The sequence below is a fragment of the Melanotaenia boesemani genome, chromosome 14 (genome assembly GCF_017639745.1).
Source record: "Melanotaenia boesemani isolate fMelBoe1 chromosome 14, fMelBoe1.pri, whole genome shotgun sequence".
NCBI classification, from domain to species: Eukaryota; Metazoa; Chordata; class Actinopteri; order Atheriniformes; family Melanotaeniidae; genus Melanotaenia; species Melanotaenia boesemani.
The window spans coordinates 19939873-19961763 of record NC_055695.1 but is presented as its reverse complement, the minus strand read 5'-3'; the positions used below and the strand labels follow the sequence as shown (position 1 = coordinate 19961763).

General features: G+C 36.7%; 1 protein-coding gene across 1 annotated transcript in view; it reads right to left on the bottom strand.

Moving 5' to 3' along the window:
- The window catches only part of faf1 (Fas (TNFRSF6) associated factor 1), a 69833-nt gene that overhangs the window by 14957 nt on the left and 32985 nt on the right, over nt 1-21891 (bottom strand). Inside the window, exons 9-15 of the mRNA XM_042006486.1 lie at nt 20879-20974; nt 19244-19367; nt 19058-19121; nt 18853-18934; nt 10629-10783; nt 4559-4695; nt 4372-4460 (exon numbers count right to left, since the gene is read on the bottom strand). Of these exons, the coding sequence (XP_041862420.1) occupies nt 4372-4460; nt 4559-4695; nt 10629-10783; nt 18853-18934; nt 19058-19121; nt 19244-19367; nt 20879-20974 (747 nt within the window). The remainder of the gene's footprint in view (nt 1-4371; nt 4461-4558; nt 4696-10628; nt 10784-18852; nt 18935-19057; nt 19122-19243; nt 19368-20878; nt 20975-21891) is intronic.

Below are 21891 nucleotides of genomic sequence, written 5' to 3'. Positions count from 1 at the left end.
GACAAAAGCATCAAAAGTGCCCGATGTCAATAGACTGACCCTTAGTCACGCAAATGACTCAGAGTACTTCATGTATGGTACGCACTTACACTGTTAAATGTTTTCAAATTCATTGAATAGCCTAAGGTGAATAAGAAATAAATATAATGTTGATCTGATGTGTGGTGCTCCCACACTATGTGAATTTTAGAGCCTTAACTTTCGAGGGGGGAAAAAAAGAGAGAAAAGAAACAGATTTTCCACAACTAAATCATGGCTACTGTTCAAGTTGGCACATGTGCCATCTTATAGTGCTGATGATACACTTAGTGTTGATAAAAATCAATCTGTCACACATTTAATGTTTGCTACCAGATAATAAAAAGGAAAGGCTCTTTTTAATTTGCCATTTAATATTACAATCAAGTAGCTCATGGCTAAATGAAGTTTCCAAAGAAGTAGAAACATTGTGTAAGAAAAACATTTTTCTTTAAATATTTGATTTCTTCTAATTTAATTCCAGCAACAAATTTCTGAACAGCTGGGACAGAAGTGTGTTTGTCACATGTCCTGTTCAAAGTAAACAGGATGGCCCTATAAATATCTACTCTTTATGTGATACAGAATTTTGAGGATTTCCAAAAACTGCTTTCTATAGTGTTTCTTTTTTTTCTTCTTTTTAAATCAGATCATTTTAAGCAGCAGCAAAGAGACATTTTAGATAGATCAGCTATGAGAGACAGAGACAGCTCTGTCCTCTTGTCCTCACTAACACTGCTAACTAAATATGATCCAGAATATACAGATTAAATTTACAGTTCTTAACTAGTTCAAGGTGCACAAACTGAAATAAATTAAAACTGTGAGACTGGTCTTTTAGAAGCCATGTTTGTGTGCTTTTTGCTTGTTTGATGTTGTTTTATATTATACTGTGGATGTCATTAATATTTTTTATTATATATATTCAGCCATTTGCAGATATCATAATTTGTAAGTTTTCACCCTTTATCTGAAATGCTTCACATGACCTGAATATAACCTGAAAAAATACACGAGGCTGACAAATGCAGACAGGAAAACTGGAAGCGAGTAGTCACTTGATTAGTAACTACTAAACTAAAACACAGACAACCAAAGAAATAACTGGTGTGTTAGTAAGGTTGACTGAAATCACAATTCGGCTGTTCAGTCCAGACAGAAAGTAAAGTCACAGTCAAAATGGAATGTCTGGAGTGGGTGGGAGTCTGGGTTTGTCTGACTTTGCCTTGGAAAGGTGCAGTGAAAAAAGTAGAACAGATATTAGAAAAGAAAAGAGCAAACTGAAGAAAAAGAGAACTTCAGGACTACCTGAAAGCTAGTAAGGTTGTGGCATAAGCGAAGTCAAGGTTGAGCTCACCTGTGAGACGCAATAGCAGCTATCTTTGACTGGCCACACTACAGTCATGAAGTTAATGCTAATTATACTGAAGAAGAACATTAGCTACGTTTACATGGACAAATATGACATCTATCCAAGTGAAATCAATCGGATCAGTGTCCAGCTGACATGTTTACATGAACACTAGATAAAGTGATCTGATTAGTTGCATTTACATGATGGACAGATTTAATATGATTGCAACACTTTTGACATGTGCAATGCCTACTAGTTTGGAAGAAGGGATTTATTTATTTATTTATAACCTTTAGACTGTCGAAATGCTCAATAATCCTTAACTCTTTCAGTTTCTCCACCACAGTCCAGTTCTGTTTTGCTGCTGCCATTTTTCAAGTCTTCCCTGAAACTCATTACATCACATAACCCCACGTGGCTCAAGAATGCGCAGAAACAACATCCACCACAGAAACCATCGGAATGAGTGTATACTTTAAATCATCCCTCTCGATCGGATTGGAAATTCTTTCGGATCAACTCCCAGGTTTACATGATGCATTTTTATTCTGACTGGACGTTCAATCGGATCTAGAGCGCTCCATGTAGACGCAGCTAGTGTGCTTCCTTCATCACTTAGGCTCTCTCTAATCATTTAGTCCCTGAGTTATTTTTAACGGACAGACATTTTCTAGAACAATGCACTTTGATATCCACTCAATAAGCTTTACTATAATCTTATGTTAGATCTTCTTTCTTAAGTTTCTGGAGACTGCCATGTCAATTGGCCAACAAATGACAATAATAAAGAAATAAAACAGCCTTTTAAAGGCAAAAAAAAAAATGTCAGGAGTGATTTGGATACTCTTCTTAAAGTAAAAAACTGGATTGTCTTGTAGAAAAGCACTCTAAAACACTATTCATGCCAAAGTCTTTACTCAACTCTATGTTAGTGGGACTGTGCAAAAAAAATTCTAACGATTCCCACTATGAACCTACAATACAATTCACACAAGTACTCTGAATACCTGCTGTTATACACTGTCACTGCTCATTACATGAAGAGCTTTCAAAGTTGACAAATCCACAAAGAAGCCAATAAATTGTACAAATAATAACAATGCGAAATGAATCAGCTGACACTCAGAAACTCAGAAACTCAACAGAGCAAGTTTAACCCTCAGTGTGTGTGTGTGTGTGTTTTAAAAGATGCACTCTTTCCCCAACACTCCCACAAGAGAAATGCAATTACTCTCATGATTGCATTGTTAAAAAAGTCTGTTTGGCTGATTGACTTTTTTAAATGTTAGCAGCTAATCCAGCGTGACATCTATTATCTATAGATACAGTAGTCAAAAATGAAGCATGGCAGAGTTACAAGGAAAAGATAATCACAATAATAAATTATTTTAGGCAATAAAACCAAAGCATTAAGCATGTTAAATATACTGTATACATTTTATTTTCAGATTAAATCTTATCTATGATCACACATCTTACTTTATAAGTCAAATCTTTGCATTGGTTAAACACATTGTATGAACTGCACAATAACATAAGGTATAAGTACAGTATCTCTATAACTACTGGCAATTAAAACCAAAAGAGCAAGGTAGCTTAGGAGATTTACTCCAACAAAGGATGTCTGAAAACCTATAAGCAGAACAAACAATTCATATGCTATTATTTTTCCTGTGATGTCACTGAGTAAAAATATCAGATGGTTAGGATGATCCAGTTTTTGACAATGAAAAGTCACAATGTCCCAGATTCCTATTTATGACATCAAAGGCAAGCCTCGGTTTTCCAGGTGTTCTGTTCAATACATGGATTTCTGAGCAACATCACCACAGAGATGCATTTGCAACTAGGGGGCAGAGGACAGAACTACAGAAGCCAGGCTGCTGAAAAGAGCCAAAAAACTTTATCTGTTGTCTAAAAAGGATGGAAATTGTTCAGAATTTCACAGCCATTTGCAACGAAGATCAAGGATCAAATATTTTGTCTTTCACTAAGGAATTGAATTGACACTATTCCTGTCAATGAACGGTTTGAGGTGTCTGGTGCAGTGGGTGTCACTTCTTTTAAATATTTTTTAGTTAGTTTTATTTATAATTTATTTTGTAGCTTTTTACTGCTGAGCCTTCTGTCTTGATGCTGTTGCACTAGAAATTCTCCTGCTGGCGATGAATAAAGGTCTTTAAACCTTCTCTTATCTCATATGTCCGGTTGTTGTGAACATTATTGCATAAAACTATTGATGTCATTAAATAAGAGCAAAAATATAACCACTGACCACCTTTACATGAGAGTTTAAATTCCCCTTTAATTTAAAATAAAAATGAAATCCTCTTTAAAATGATTGAAAATGACTGAAAACACTTACGTCTGAATGAAAATGATCATTCTGAATTTAAACATAAATTCAAATGTAAACTTAAACTTCAGAATTCGACCTATCACACATGCCCGCTCATACTTGCAGATAAATGGCTGGAAAAGTGACTCACTCAGTTACTTTAGTGGCAAAACCCAAATATCCAACAGCGTTGATTAAAAAAAAGTAAGACAGCAGACACACATACTCTCTTGTATTTTGACAGAATATTCGTTGTCTCTAAAACTGAATCCACCTCTGTCATTTAACAAATCTGGATGTTATATAAAAGCTTAGTTAATGCCTTACAGTCAGATACAGAACATCCCGTATCTGCTATTTAGCAACAAGAAGAAAACCCACCGATCTGCTTCTGCTACACCCAGCTTCTGCTAACTTCTCCTACAACATGTTAAAGCCACAACCTGCAAGTAGTCAGGAATTGTTGGTGCTGGTTGCTCTAAAAAGTCTATGCGGACCATATGTATAGGCTGAGGTGGTGTTCTGCTTATAACATGTCTGGTAAGACATAAAAAACACCAGATGAAAAAGTTTAAATGATTTTTTTTAGTGAAGGGAGTCTTAACCTTGTGGCCCTGGTCACCATAATGAAGAGCTCAAAATATTCTAAACACAAATATACCTCATCTTTGATGTCCTCTAGCTGCTGTGCTGAGAAGATCTCCATTGCGCCCATTAACCTCATCATCAGCTCATCCACTGTCGTATTACCTGAGGAAAAAGCAAAACAAATCAGTAAATGTAAATCTACAGTTCATTAAAGAAAATGTTTAACCACAACATTATTAATTTTATTATTTTTTTAATACCTTGAATAACATTTAGAACTTCATTGGATGTGCGTTTGCCCATAACTATAAGGAGCAAGGGGAACTGGTCTGTCTCGTATGTCCGTATAGTTTGTGTCACCACACTCCCAAAGTGCCTTGTGCACATGGTGAGTAATCTGGAAGACAAAGACAAACATTTAATTTACTTTTTCCTCCAATCTTTTTTTTAATAAACTTGTTTATGTATGTATGTATATATATATATATATATATATATATAATTAACATACTTTCAGAGTCTGCAATTTAAAGAACACATAACCCATAAAGCACATGCATGCATACATATATAAGCATGAGCTACTTGCAAGCATCCACACACATTTTTAGAAAAAAAAAACTGAAAGGGAAATAGCCCACTTTTTCAGACCACAGCAGAGAACACATATACCCAACTCATGGCATTAAGGACTTTAAAACCAATTCTGGATTTTTTTTTATTCCATCAGCGTCACATGCTACCTCAGCTGGAATCATAAATGAATTAGTATTCCTCACCAGACACCTAGAATTGATAGGGCAAGAGAGGATTTCTTATTCCATTACAAAGACAGAACTTTTTAAATTAACATTTCAGAGAGGGAAAAGGGTAGCAGGCAGCCGGGGCCCCACCAAGCTCCCTGTAAATGTCATAATATTAATGAATTGCTATAGACTGAATGCAAATATAGATTAGCTTTTCCTCCTGCCTTTTAATAAGATCTACTTTAATAACAGGGTGGTAAAATAGAGAAGTAATGGAATGGATGGAGGGACAGTGGGTCAGAGGAAGAAGATGGATAAAGAGGAAGCTGCCTGAGAGGGGGTGTAACTCATTAAAAAAATGAAGTCAAAGCTATGGGAACAACTTGCAGAACTTTCAAACTGAAATTGAACACCAGCACCACAGAGCTCCCTGTGGTAGTAATAATCACATAGTGCAAACAAAAACACATAAATGTTACAATACAGTGAAATAATAGTTTGGACTGTCATTCAGACCAAACCTTCCCAGATTATGAACCCAGAGTGACCCCTGTAAAAGTTGGGTAACCTTAATCTTACAGATCATTTTGATCTGACATTTGTCCCTGTTCAGCCCTCGACCCAGCCAGACCATAAGAATAGCCCAGAGGGAAACTCTAACCTGTAATGAAAGGCCACAGAACAAAGGACACCAACTTGAAGGGTAACCTAATCTTAAATCTCCAATAAAGCTAAGCTAACCTGCTTTGGTTTCTTCTCAAAACTAAGAAAGTCAGTTCATCACAGGGAAAATCATCAACATGGAAACTCTGCAATCTGGAAACACAACGTAGCTCTGTCATGTATCCACGGTGACTCAGGATGAGAAACCATAATTTGAAGCACTTATGAATTCATCTAAAGAACATGTATGGACACAACTCTGAGGGCAGCAGGAAGTCAAGTTGCTCCAGGAACTGAGGTGAGCAGTTCATCAGTCCCATCCAGGCATAATATAACATGGTAAAGAATGTAATTGAGTCTATACCAGACTCATGACCTTTAAAAACCTGTAGGGGTAAATGTGGAAGAAACACCTGCATGGATCTTGAAACTTCCGTGTTTATGGTTCTGCTTCAGTGGTTAATGTGACTGACAGCTTCTAATTTGTCACCCATCCCATCCCCATTTCTAAGTGCTGATCCATACAACTAAAATAGTAAATGTTTCCCTGGACTGTCAGTTTCACATTTCTTCATATCTGAGTAGTGCATTAAGATGTGAGTTGACTGGTGAGACCTGACACTTGCTCCAATGAGCAGCTGATGAATCAGACTTGTACAGTAGCACTGCAGGGAATATTTTTGCCTGCCATCTGTACAGGAGCAGTATGGGAACCGGATGCTCTAACTCACTGTGTCATACACACTTTGTTTCAGAGTGAACATGGACATGTTTTGATTTGAAAGTGACATTTTGTTCTCCCTCTGAACCAGTTATGTTTTCAGGTTGGATTATGTGAAGAGGAGAAGTCAAGTGTATAAAACAGGTTTTTATCGGTGTGCTTCTGCCTTTGTTAAGACAGAGTTTATAATTAAAAGCCACATATTTATTAATTAATAGTGTCCGTGAGGAATACTATGTGTGATACATTTGATTTGAGTAAACAAAATATACACATAGCACAAATAATTTACTCCCAAAGTGTTTATTTACTGATAGGATCAATATTAGCTTTGTGCAATGGCAGTAAAATGTCTGTATAATATATCAGATTAATTTCCCATAAGTGACAATTACAATGGCCTCCAATCACCACTTTGGCTTTTATGCATAATTAATCATTTAACAGGGAGGCCTGTGAGAATAACACATTCCAGTATGAGCAGGTTTATCTCTCACACACACAATTAGGATACCTTTCTAACAGCCTGTGTGACTGATGCCAATCACCAGTCACTTTGGATCAGCCTGGGAGCGTGAGAATGGAGAGAGGCAGTTTATGTGTGAGCGAGTTAGTGTGCACATGTGCATGCATGCGTTAGCAGCAAAGCTGCGGCTAGCTGTGTGTGATGAAAAGCTCCAGATGTTGCCTCTCTTTTAATGCGCAATAAAAAGGCCCAGCTGGGGCAAAAAGCAAAGGAGGCCAGTGGGACAGAAAAGAGAGTGGAATGAAGGAAGGAGGGAATTTCTTAAAAAGAAATAATAGAGGGTTGAGGTCAGGGTGCGAGCCTTTCTTAAATGACTGCTACCAGAGGGCAGGCTTAACTCGAAGTTTAGTGGAGAGCAAGAAAGTTGAGAGGAAATCAGAAAGGAGACAAGAGAATATGGAACATAAAGGTAAAGATCAGCAGATGATAAATATTGCTCTGAGTACAGTGTAAAACCTTTCACTATCTACACCCTTATCTGTACCTTTCAAACAAGACTGATTATTTATTATAAAAAAAAAAAAAACACACACACACACAGAAAATCACCATACGGTGAGAATCATTAACATTAGTTAATAGACCAGAGAAACAAACAGGTGGTGTACTGACCAGTCAATCACCAACACAGGGCACTGGAAGTATGCTTGGACAAAATAGAAAGATAGAGATGTTTGGGCTCCAAGGGAGTCCTTCATCTCCCACTGACCCTCTATTCAGACAGCTTAGTCAAGATTGCCCAATCAGGGGCCTCACCATGCAAACACAACGCCTTTTGTTAGCATGCAACCTCCAAGCTTCAAAAAAAGGAGAATGAAGCTCAAGAGAGAACAAGAATACAGAGATACAGGGTGTGAGCTGTGGAGTGAGAGCTGAATGCCAGCAATTAAGGACATGTCAAATGGATTTTAAAAGGCTGTTTGTGTGTGAAAATGAGGTTCCATCCACACTAGTGTTTTTAGATTAGTTTCTTAATACCTACTGTATACACTGCCACGGCATAATAAAATATTTAACTTTCATTCTATGAAGTCCAAGAGTTTGTGACTTTTAATTAAAATCTGATTGAAAAAAACAACAACAAATTGAATGGGAACAGGTGCTGATCAAAACTGTGATTACTTTCACTAAGTGAATAAGCAAAAACAACTTGGTACTGGGTAGTGATTCACCGATACCACATCTTTACAAACCGAGTACAAGTGCTTACATTTGAATACTTGTCAATACGAATACCGATTCAAGTACTAATAAATCCCATTACAGTTCACTGGTAAGGAGTGTGAACCAGATGTGACGAATGAGTGGTTATATGTGTAATATATCATATGAGTCATCCTGCAGCATCCTCTAAATGTAAAGCTGGAAAAATGTCAGAATCCTCATAAATAAGGAGGATAAAGTGGTTTTTGGTGGACTCTGTTCACCGCTGTGACAAAACACCTACATGCCCAAAATAAGGTTCTTTTACCGAGATAATGCCAAATTCAGATTTTTAATATGGCATGGGTAATAACTTTAAATAAAATTAAATATGAATGTTAGGTAGAGGAGAAACTTAAAATTAAAAGTTAAATTAAAAAGCAGAATACTAATAATGATTATGATTACCACTTACATTTAGGGAAGCTGTAATTGTGCATAGCAAACACTGCTCATCTTCAGGTCTGATTATAATTTAAACCCCAGAACTAACCACGTAAACAGTCAGTAGAATTTTACTAAATGCTTGGATGACCTGCTCGGCCACAGACACGGGAGTCACTCTGCGGGGTGATGAAGTCTGGGGGGGTACAGGAGAGATGGCTTCATTCCCATCTTGTAAAGGGAGGGCATCACTTTTTTATATTCCTTCCTCTGGTCAAACACCTCCAAGGAGTTGTCTTCACAAACTGAATGAAAGACCCTGGTTAAGCAGCGTACCTCTCCTCTGAGCCTCCCAGACCAGCCGTCCCCTTCTCTGAAGTAGTGATAGAGGATAAGAAGTTTTTCCCCGGGCTTTGGTTTGAGGGTCGCGCTGCTGTGAGCCCGGTTCAGTTCAGGTGCGGAAGAAAAGATTTTCTTGCAGTTGTTGAAGTTTTCAAAAGAACTTCGTAGGTTGTGGACCTTCAATTGCCTCAAAAAAGCCCAATCAGCTGAACATTGCAGCATCAGCTTTTCCCCTCCAGGTCAGCTAGCTTAGCCTTCAGCTTCCTGTTATCAGTTTGAAGCTGAGTGCATAAAGTTTCTACCTCCTCCAGCTGCTGGTGAACAGCGTCAGCCTTTTCTTCTAGTGACAGTCTGTTGTGGTGGTTAGTGACGGTTGTTTGGATGTGGTACAATTTCCTGTTAAGCTTTTGGAAGGACGTCTTGAGTTCGGAGAGCAGGGTTGATCAGCTAGGAGTGCTATAATGTTGCATTTGCTAACATGGAAGTCAGGCTCAGACTTTTCACCTGGTCTGTGGTTTTTAGTGGTTTATGTGTAAATGTATTTTTAAAAAATATGTATCAATTGCACAGATTAATCTCTTTGCATAACGTGTTAACTTTGACAGCACTAGTTTTTCACATTGGTATCGGTTTTTGTAGTATCGAATATCTTTTATGAATATCAAGTATGAGTACATGCACATGGTATCAGACTGATACCCGATACTGGTATTGGCGCATCCCTAGTACTGAGAAGATGGCAGCCGTCTCCAGACTGCTTTCCAACATATTCCGATAGCTCACAGGGTCTATAGCTCAGTATCAAGCTCTTCTTATAGTGAGATGCATTCAATATCCTTATTATTCTATACACTTCAGTATTAATGCAAACAGTCCACTTCTCCAGGCTATAAGTCACACATAAATAAAACATAATGTTCGAGCAAGCAGGTTTATCAGGTTAAATTACTGCACAACCAAAATGTATGATGACAAAATGTAGAATTAAATGGATGCCACTGATAAGGTGGTGGGATCTCCAGCATATACAGAATACTGGAAACACACTTTTGCTCCTCTGAAGTCTGATCTAAAACTTGCTTCATAATTTTAGAGATACACAATGTCCTTTTTTATACTAATGAAGTCATTAGTTTAAATAAAAGCTCCAAGCTGTTACTAAAATGCATTTTATTTCATACTTATTCAGAGGCTGAGAAACAAAACTTTTACTGGAAATTCTAAATTTTTCAGAAAATCCTCAAGTCTTAGAGGATTTTTTTACATTACTGGGGATAAAGTGTAATTCCATTTTAATTATCTAGTTTTAAACTGGATATTAAAAATTTGGAAGACACTGGAAGTCACTCTCACTAATGATAAAAATGTTTTTTTTCACTGTATTATGAATGAAAAAGCATGGAGCATCAGCAAATTTAACTTTGCAACATAGTTCATGTGTTGATCCATTTTAATAAAGTGGTAAACATCTATGTCTTTGTACCCGTTTAAAGTTTTATTCAATAACTTTTTAAAATCTGTCAGAGTAGTAAAAGTTTATAATCTGTAGCTGAAAGCCATTTGTGGTACCTATAGTTTAAGCAAATAAGCTGACAAGACAAAAGTAGTGTTCTAAGGCTGTTGTACTTGATGAAAGACATTTTTTTGTGAAACCCTAAGCTGCATCATAAACGATACCAAATCTGCAAAAGGAGATGAAAATCAGCAAGTGACTGGAAAGCCAAATAATTTTACTGATGCTGTACCTGGCTTTGTTAGCTTCTTTAGTGACGTCCCAGGCCCATGTAATGAAGTTCTGGCTCAGGTAGGAGACGATGGAGTCTGCACACATCATTTGGGAGCAGAAGACGTTGCTGAGGACACTGTCATCATTGTGGAGGTAGATCGCTAATAGCTTTCTCTGTGGAAACAAACAGAGAACAGTTGATCCCTTCAGTACATTTTTCATTTAGAGCTGATGTTTGTTTTTTTGTGAAGTGGAAGATAATAAATTAAGCAAAACAATTAACAGTGTAGTGTCTCTGAGCTGCAATTGTCTGAAAAAATTTAGATGTGTAAGTTTTATCACGATACAATATTATATCAATTCAGTGGATGATGTTTTAATGTTTGCCGATATTTGATTCAATTCTATTCAGGAGCCAGCGATCGATATAAAAGGGTCTTGCTGATTTGACACAAACACTTCACGAAAAACGGCTAAAAAATATCACACGCTAATTCCATTTCTGAGCTCAGTCAGACATTTAAAAGAAAAACAATCAGTTCTTTTAACAAAAACAGACTTGTGTGAATTGTTCTTTAAAATATTCACACAATGTAAAAGAAAACTGAAAGAATAAATTTCTATTTGTTTACATTAAAGCAAGAAATAGAGTAAACCTTACTCCTATTAAGAGTCACAAACTAAATATTGCAGGAACTACATTATAATAACTAAGGTAGTGCAGTCTGACTTTATCATAGTTACATGATAATCATTTCACGACACACTACATCTTTGGATATTTGCACTTTCCTCATCAAATAAACTTTGGTTGTTAAAACAAAGCAAAAGATCCACTTGCTCTCTTCTGTATCGATGTTTAACTGATATTTTAAACTTCGATTGATATTTTTGACTAACACATCATTAAATCTATTTATTGGTGTAGAACTATGTATTACACCCCTATTAAATTTGCCCAAAAACTATTTTTATATTGTCAAACTGTCAAATCTGTGACAGGTATCAAACAAATACTTTTTCTCTGATGTCTTTTAGATATGTATGGTTATTTAATTACTAAAAAGACACTTAAACTTAAAATAACATGACAAACAACTCATTGTAGAGCTAGCAGAACTTTCACAAACCACAGCAAGGCCATAACTGACAAAAAAGCAAATATCACACAAAATCAAATTGAGAGTGGTGTAAATAAACTTCTTTTGGAAGAGATGAAGATATGGAGAAAACAAAACAGACAAATCACTCTATTTATTTTATACCAAATGCCAGAAGCCTGCTCAGGTTAGTAGCAGCAAGGCCAGACAATATTGACGAAGCTCCAAATCCAAGGATATTGACACCATCATATAAGCCCGCTAGATTTTCCCTACTGACAAACTAATTAAAAAACAAACACACCCACAAATATAAAAGGTTCCAGGGGACGATGTTGGAAATAATGCTCTTTAAATTACATGCCACTTCTCTTGCTATAAAAGAACAAACAAGAACAATTCTCAGTCTCAGCTTGGTTCATTTTAACCAAATGTGACGGGGGGAGTTAAGGGGGTCCGTTTCTCAGGAACAGTAATCTAGACTACGTATGCCAAAAAGCAAAAAATCTACACAGGGTGTAAAATGCGAAGGCAAGTGAAAGAAAAAGTTGTGCTATACTGTGGCCTGTGTAGAATAGAAATGGGAGAGCACTGCTGTGTTTGCTCAACGATTAGTGCTTTAGAATAATCTCCAGGGCTCCTAGAGAGAAGGAGCTGGGGACTCATTCACTGGGCCGATTCAACAGCCTGAAAAGATTAAACACTCATGCTGAGAAGACAAGCAAATTCAGTCTTGAGGGAGGAATGAGTGTGAGGATAGTGAGAGTTTTACAAGACGGAAAAAAAAACAAAAAACACTGACACACACTCAAACACTGCTGTCCTGAAACACATGCACAAACTTAACTCTGAACCCACAAACGACAGATTTATACTCACACACATGCATGCTCAATTAGAGTAAGTGTAAAGACTAATCAAAGTAGGTATTTTGGCCAACTGAACTCCTTCATCTTAGTTAAACTGTCCATACCCCTCTGTTCAATCTCTGCTTTCAGAGTGAAATCTTTTGTATTGCCTGTCTTAGCAGGGAGGAGCAAATCCCACAGTTCAGCTAAATTACTAGGTCCAACCTGAGCTAGATAGTGACCCCATAGCCCTTCCTCACACCTGTTCGCTTAAATCTAAGCTTGTTTTTTGTAAGAGACTAAAGACTTCACACAGTTGATCGGCACATGAGCTAAGCAATGCTCCTCTTACTCAGTAGACAAATTAATGAGAATTTGAGTTATTGTGACATTTAAAAAGGTCAGATAAAAAATCCTAAAATAAACACAATACAAATTTGCCTTGAAATATAATTTTAGGATAGTGTCAGGTTGTCCGGTTACATAAAGTATGTATCTGTCAGCAAAGGAGATATACAAATGATTGTTGGCCTCAATGCCAGATGAAGTCAGAACTACAATAAAGTCTAGGAAGTCAGAAACAATCATAAAAGTACAACGTGTTTGTCTGTCATAGCTCTAGCTCTAGCAGGTGCTGTCTGTTTAAGTAAATTAAATATAAGGTCCCAAATACTGGTACTTTAGTCCATGAATATCCTTTTGGCTTAGCTCATCACTGTAAATGATAGCATTTAATACATCTTAACTGGCATTTTCTTAATGCCATTTTCGTATTCAAAAAGAAATTGTCATTGAGCGACAGCACGCACAATGTCATAATATCTTTAAAAAAAATCATAAAAAATATCAATATATATATTAAAAAACTGTATTGTATCCATCATTTTCCAACTGATTTTATTTCAAATATTTAATCCAAACTTTAATGGACAGCAAAATCCTCTCTATAATTTGGGGTAAATTACTTGTTTAAGTTGCTTTACCCCAGTACAAAATGTTTAAAATTTTCATTACATACAACTAATCTGCTTAAATGGGAAAAATGTTTTTAGAGGTAGTTAATTAAACTGAGAAAAAAATAAATCTGTTTAAGGAAAACATCTCTTTGGAACAATATCCGGAGTAGATGTGATGGGGGAAATTACATTTTTCTCTGCACACTTTCTGCATCACAAAATGTAGCCAGATTTCCTCCTTCATGTACTAAACTGATATTCATCACTTTATTTACACAGCCTTTTGGCACCTCTGATTAATAGCATAAAAACACAGTGCCAATAATACAGGAGACTACTTACTGCTAAAAATCCCACAATGCAACCAAACTAATCCAACCCCCACACATTTAAATACCATGTCATTCAACATAATGTCACACTCTCAGCTCTCAATCTGCACAGAAGGGAAAACTAATATTAATTTAAAATATATATATATACCAGATGATATTGTCCTAATATCCTATAAAGACTTGTGGAACATTTACGCTTTATCTTTATTTTATTCATCTGTTACTCGCTACATTCAGCAGTAATTTAAAGTAATAGCATAAGCAAATAATACTTATATGAGATTCCTGAGCAATTTTGAATTCAAAGAAACTTTTGGGGAACGCTAGTAGAATTGTTTTCCTGACAGACATCTTTAATTTTACCAATGGATTTTTTTTTCTGTGGACAGTATTCATGCCACATCAAGAATTTTTAAATAAAAAACAGTGTTTAACATAGCAAGGGAAGACAAATACATATGGCACTAAAATATAAAACTAGATAGAAGAAAGGACGCATTCTAGAAAAGCTAATGCTCCAAAATCAATATCCCTGTTTAGAATTTAAAGTCCACAATTAAAACAGCGTTTTGTTGGGGAAAATGCTTATTTTATGACTTCCTCAAGTCCTTTACCCATAAACACAACAAGACTATTGTACTTACAATATTTCTCCTTGATTAAATGTCAGTAGGCCTTTCATAAGACTTTCTTCAGCTTTAGATTATTTGGGGGTATTTCTGATTTTGTAATTAGCTTTATCAAGTGGGAAGAAGTTAAGTCAAGGATCTGGTCTTTTTTTTTTTTCTTCTTTATCTTTAGAGTTTTTTCCCCCCTAAATTGATTATCAACTCTATAATGGGCATTCTGTTAGGCTTACCACCAAGAGTTTTAATTAAATTAATTTAATTAATTATTCATTTATTACTTTTTCTTTTATTTCTTTAAGTTTCTCTTTTCATTTTCAGCAGACAAATGGGCTCTAACAGAATTCAGAGTTCACAACGACCCATAGAGTAGTAAATTCTAACTTGCCTCTTAACATATTGAGACAATGTGCTCAGAAGGGCTATTTTTTAAACAAATTTTTAATACCAATGCAGATGTAATGAAATAACATCTGTGATTTTGTAAAGGAACAGGCAATGTTTTAATCTAAAAAGATTAAAGAGATGCTCGATATAGAGACTAGATGGAAAAAGATGCCTCTGTTTTCTGTATTTTTACTTACACACTACACTGATCTAAATCTAGATCCATCCATTCCTGCATGACAGCAATCACCCCATCTGTAATCAATAACTCCTCAGTGTTGTATGTGATTTTAAATCTGACAGATATACAAACATGTAAGTGCCACATGCCATGCTAACTGACTGCTGCTTTTTCCTCTCAACTCTACAAGAGTATTGCTGGGATTTAAAGTGGATACTTGGCAGTGATAAATCCCTAAACTCCCCACTCCAGCAGGACTATGAATTTTGATGTGTCTTTGTGTGTGGCAGACAGCAGAGTGGAGTGGAGAGTGGAGGAGAGCAGGGTTAGAGTGATTAACCACTGCGTTGATGGGGATTTAGTGAGGATCGTGGTTAGTGATGGGTGGCCTATCTCATAGTACGCTCTGACTAACCAATGATCCCCAAGAGAGTTCAGCTCAGCTCAGCTCTGCAGCCCAAAGCATTTTCATTAAGGATGGATTGAGTCTATCTCAACAGAGCCCCAACACACACCTTCAGAAACACTTCATCAAATGTAGTGTTTTGCTTAGTGATTATCCGCTACCAGGCTATGAGGGAGCAAGACTGATTCTCTTGTTTATAGACCCACGGAGTTGTCCCTTTTCAGTCTAATCTGCCCTGTTCTGGTATCCCCTAATGAAGTTGGCTTTTTCAACAATAAACAGAGAAAAATTCGATTCCTTTTCAAATGGATGAAAAGTGCACTAGATGAGATGGATGGATATATGAAAGAAAGGATGGTGTAATTTGTACGCATATGCTACTGTGTAATGAAACCATGAAAAGCCACAGTCTGGCCTGCCGTTGACGGCTTGCGACAAAACATAAACACAGAATAGCTTCTGTTTTCATGAAAGGTCTTTGCACATAAGCAGCTTCTCTAAAGCCATTTTAACCACAGCACAGTTGGCAGGGTAAATCGAGCCTGCTCAAAATTAAACAAAATATTGTGAAAATGAATACTACTTTGCTCTTGCACGGTGTTGAGCACAGTAGTACTGTGAGTGAACACCACAGAGACATCAGCCATATTGCTGGCTTAGAATAGGAGATCAGCCAGGAAACAGGCAAATCGCCAAGCTTCCCTTTAGTTTTTTTTTTTTTAATATCCATTTCTTTCAATCCACTGCCCTTATTCCATCAACACTTGATCATCTTTGTCACCTTACTTCCTTTCAACTTTAACCCTTGTCCCTTTCTCTCATTTTAGACGATGTTTCTTATAACATGCCCTTGCTGTTATCTATATCACCCTCCCTCGTTGTGTTTGGTGATCTGAATCCCTCCACCCCAACATCTTGCTATGTCCTCGCAGTCTAATAAGGCTGTAATCCACACAAGCTGTCAGTTGATACAAGCGTCCTTAAAAGGACAAAAGCTGGAAAACAAGAGGGGAAAGTGGACAGCTAAAAATAAAGCCTCAGCTGTCAGGGTGAAAACTGAAGACAAGGTTTGAAGAAATAATATCATTGTGGTCATACAGCTTTTTTGACAAAAAAAAAAACAAAACAAAACACTTTAAGAAACATGACATATTATAATATTATTAAATATATTATTTTTAAGGTGGAAGACTTTTCCCCTCCAGAATCTCCTCAGCTACGCATGAACAAGGTGGTCGTGAACCGTATCAGTCTGAGCCGTTAGTGCTGTTATGCTGGCCTGTCAGCAGCTCCAGCAGACTGGAAAGCTGTGGTGACTCGCGGCAGGTTGTGGCAGCTGCAGGAAGTGCCGCTGTAAGTTGCTGCTGCTACGATTTGAGCTGCTGTCTGTCACCAGATGAGGATCAGCAGGTAAAGAATAAAGTCCGGTGTTACTTTTACACCTCTCAAAAGCACAAATCAGTCCCATTGCAGGAATATTTCAAGTAACTCTGTGAAAGAATAGAAGTCTGAAACTAGTAAACCTACACCATATTAGTTCACATCCGTTAATATGTGTTGGTGGGTGTGGTTTTCTATGTCTGCAACATGAGGACCCATCTGTTTGCATCTGGTGGGAGAAGGCTGTGAGGTTTTTCAATTTTTTTTCGTAACAGAGAAGCACCAGTACGGCTCTATATCACGAAAAACAAAACATGGTTTTACCCTGTAGGGGGCCTTATGAGCTATTTTTTATCCACAAAATCCTGTTGTTTTTTTTAAAGAAATGGAAAAATGACCAATTTTATTAACCGTATAGGCGGTTTTATCACAGTTAAGTAATACTGTGTTATTTACAGCTCAAAAAGCACATTTTAGGGTTCATTTAGGGAGCACTACCTCTTTAAGTTAATTTCCTTCAGGTTGCTCAATATACACCTCACAATCAACAGGAGCATGTAAATAAAGAGTTTTAAACAACAAAAAAGTAGTGCAACTGATTTTTCCAAAATCAGTTGCAAAATGACTTCTTCACAAATGCATTACCTGAATGATATTTAATCTTGATCTTATTGTAATATGGAGATATTCAATTGCTATAAAGTGCAATGGTGCGTGGAGTAATTATTTGAAATGAAACTGTACATACAACTTAAGAGACACTGCAGACAAAATCTCTTTTCATTAACTAACCAATTTCGAGATAGTGGGGATATTTTACTTCCTGGTTTTGAAAGTACATGTGCAGAATTAGAAGTTTTAATACACCATAAATGTAATAATTAAATAATTTAATGAACTAAACATTTGTGCAGAAATTAATAAAAGTGTAAATGCTTCCGCCATCAGTGTATGAATGGGGAAATGTGATGTATGATGTAAAGCGCTTTGGGTATCATCCCAGGTACAGTAAAGCGCTATATAAATACAGACCATTTACCATCCCTTGTAAATTTCTATACCAGATTATTTATCACATTTTTTTTTTTCTTTTAAAACTGCTGGTTAAAAATGAACAAATAGCAAATCCCAACTTTACATATTTTAATACTTTTGGATCTCAAATTTTTTATAATACTGAGAGAATGAAAAAAAAACATGCAAGGGTAAGCAAACAGTTATATGCCAGTGATCTTCAAGCCCTCACATGACACTAGAATAAATTCAAAATAAATATATCTAATAAACAAATAATACAAAATAAAATGTTGCAGTTTTATATGTCATCTGTGCTAGTTTCATTTTGAAATTGAGATAAAAAAATTATCATGTAATTATGTTAATATTTTACATAATGTTATAAATAGCGCTTCCTGCATTTACAGTAGTGTTTTTCAGCTTGTCAGTGATAACTGGCGAAGGATGCACCCTCTGCTAGAGGAGAAAAATGGCATAACTACCAGACTTTGTCAGCAGGATAGTCTTACTGGTCATTTAAATCAGTAAAAAGTAGCACACTCTTAATTATGCTCCATCTTAATACAGAGTGTTTTAAGACTGAAGTGTTTTGTCTTTATTGCAGCTCAGAAAAGACAAAACTAAAACTAACTACTGACATCAGTTATAATAACAATTGTGTTTTTAATTCCCACCAGCTCAGTAATGAGAGAAACTATGACTAATGCAGAGCCTCACTTGACAGATAGAGAATGAATAATGTCCTGTTCAGTTTTTATACGTCTCCATGTTATCTTAAGCAGAGAAAACTGTTCAATAAAGCAGACTACATAAAGCAGGAATGACATCTGTGTGAAATGAAGGGCTAACATGGATATCTGCTGTTTCTCACACAATCACTAAAAGTGTTTCAAAAGTAAAGCTACAAATAAATATATATATATAAAATGTTGTATCAGAAGTCACTATATCTCAGTAAATTAAAGAATGTTCCTGTGAAGCTCTAAACAGGCCAAAAGTTCACTCACATCTCTGGCTTTGCCATAGAAGGCCTCTTGAGATGCTGCCTCCAAAGATCCAATGAAGAACATTGGGTGGGTCTCTCCATACCTACAGAACAGATAGACAACATATAAACAGTTCATTGTTCAGGCAAATTATTTAACATATCATTGCTCTCCAACCGCACATTATATGGAGGGTCTTTAAATCAGCACCTGACATAAGGCTCACCTTGAAGAAAATTCGGCAGTAAAGTGAGTTAAGGCCTCCACTTCGTTCTCGCTGTTCTCTGGCACTGCAAGACAAAATAATAATTACATGACTGAACTTTGGATGGGTGTTTGTGGAGTTTACCTCCAAAGTCAGAGATATAATATACTCTAAATTAACATTTTACAATGTATTGATTTTACATACTCATGGGTGTCTTCCGACAGCTTGACGAGCTCATCCCAAACATCTCTGAATCGTCCACACCAAATTCTGATGCATCCTCAAAATCATCCCCCTCACTGTCACTGATCATGTGGACATCTGCACACTGCAAAAAGCCATCACTCATATTTTAGTAGGCACAGGGAAAGCAATCCACGGGCCTGAAGACTATTTTTACTAGATACACACATGCATACTATCAGTGTAATTTAGGGGTGGGATGCAATTAAATGTCTAAGTAATTACAGGCTTTCTAATTATTTAATGTCGATTAATCACATTTTAATCGCCTAACAGTATTTGCACCAAAAAGGAACATTTATGGACGACTGAATCAAATGATAGACACAGACATTAATATTGTAAACGCAAGCTCTAATAATGTCTGGAAAAATGCATTTAATTGCATTTCAATTCCAAACAGTAAAACAGAAATAGAAAATAACATAGCCATCCAAAAATTAACAGACTTAAAGTGTCATTTTAAGTACTTTAACTAGCAACTCTGGCTGTTCTCTGATTAAGTCTACAACATGTCAGAACTTTTTTTACAGTACTTTTCAATGTTTTCCACACTTTCATTAATAGGCATTCATTTCTGATTATAACATGGTCTGGGTGAATACTCGATTGTTGTAAATAAGTGCACTGACTAAATGCTAGTTGGTAACCGTGGCAACGGAAACTCAGATGCTGGGCTGGAGACACGCCAGATCAGCCTGTGGAAACACTGGTCATTGAGAAGTAAACATGCTTTCACGTCAGTTTCCAAAACACCAGAAAAAGTCGTTAGATTTGTCGCTAATCACTTCTTCTACAAAGAGTCATTAGATGGGTCTAAAAATTTGCTAAATATAGAGATAAAGTCGCTAAGTTGTGAGCTGGGCCCTGTTGTGCATTTCAATTTAATCGGTGTACTGGAAATCATGCCCTGACAAACAATCTGTGTTATTTGGTATGCAAACTACGATTAAATGTGTTCTTTTTCCCACCCCTAGCGTTAAAAAAATTATATATATATATATATATATACACACATACATATATAAATAAATCTATCTATCTATCCATCCATCTATCCATCTATCTAACATGCATAGTTGCCAGTGGCAACTATGCACGTTTCACTTTCAGTCATGTCTTGGAGTAGAAGTAAATATCTGCTGCAGCTGGGACTGCTACATAAGGACCAAGCCTTATATGTGTCCTTTTGGACGAAGGAGGAGCCTGCTGCAGCACCCAGTGCTCAGTGAGAACAGTGAACATTACATGCTTTCGTATCAGTCTCTAAAAGTCTCCAATAACACCATAAAAGGTTGCTAGATTTGTCGCTAGGCACTTATTTGAAATCGAGTTGCTAGTGGGCTCTGAAAACTCACTAAACATAGCGTCAAAGTCACTATGTTGTTAGCCGAGCTCTAACGTGTGTACCAGTGTATTGGGTGTACCAGGAACTCATGCATTGGCAAACGTTCTGTGATGACTGGAATTCAAACTGCAATAAAACACGTTAATCTCTTCTAATATGTGTTCATTTTATTTGGAATTAATCACATTTAATACACAATCAATCACACATTCCACCCCTAATAAATATATATATTACATTACACATACCTCTTCTGTGGGTTCCTGGGCGTTGGCTGGTGAGGATCTTCGACAAACACTGAGGTGATGGCAGGGATAGCTGATCCCAGAGAGAGCTAGAGTCATCTAGAAATAGGACAATGTGTTAATCAAATAGATATTACAGCATCTCATCAATAGCCAAGTCCTGATTTCAAAGTTTTCCACAAATTAAATTAACGAGGAGTGATGATGCTGTATTTGGAGTTTTCTACACTATATTATCTTCTTAAACGTCCATTTAGAGCTGGGTGTCCCCAGGCAGCAGAAGTAAAGCTTATATGATGATATACTTTATGAGTTTAAACAAGGGCTTGCTCATCTCTTTAATGAGGGGAGACCATGATGTGGTTTCTGTACACCTGCAGCAGCAGCCAGTTTGGTGGTGTATAGTTAAAGCGCGCCTGACTAATGAGCTCTCAAACCCAAAGCCAGAACTGAAAATGTCTGCATTCAGCAGGGACTCATTACAGCTAGTGTCTCCTGGCTCAGATCCCAAGGGATATCAACAATATAGGCAAGGCTGTTTAAAAGATGTAGTGAGAAACTAAAGAAACCTTGTTGTAACTTCAATTAAAAATGTCCAAATGTCAATATTTTCTAACAATTAGGATACATGTCAACTAAAAGCAGGACTGATCATCATTTATTCATTTTTGCCAGAATGTAGAGAGATTTCAGAATAATGCAACAATTTATTCAGTAACCAACAGATTGTTAAGAGCCCATCAGAAAGCCCAGATGCAAAGACTTTTCTGGGAGAGTGCACTTCTAAACAACAGAGGAGAGGCAGGGCAGGCAAGCTGGGTGTGATACGACAGAGTAGCTGCTCGTCCCCTGCAGAGGTCCTGTGATCTGGTCTATTGTCAAATACTAAGTAACACAAAGGGCAGCTGGACATGGTTGAATCAGACGATTACATGCTACGCCAACCGGATCTGAAAAGAAGTACAAAGACTAAAGGGAGCTTCTCTCAAAAATAAAGATTCCCCACACCAGTCTCA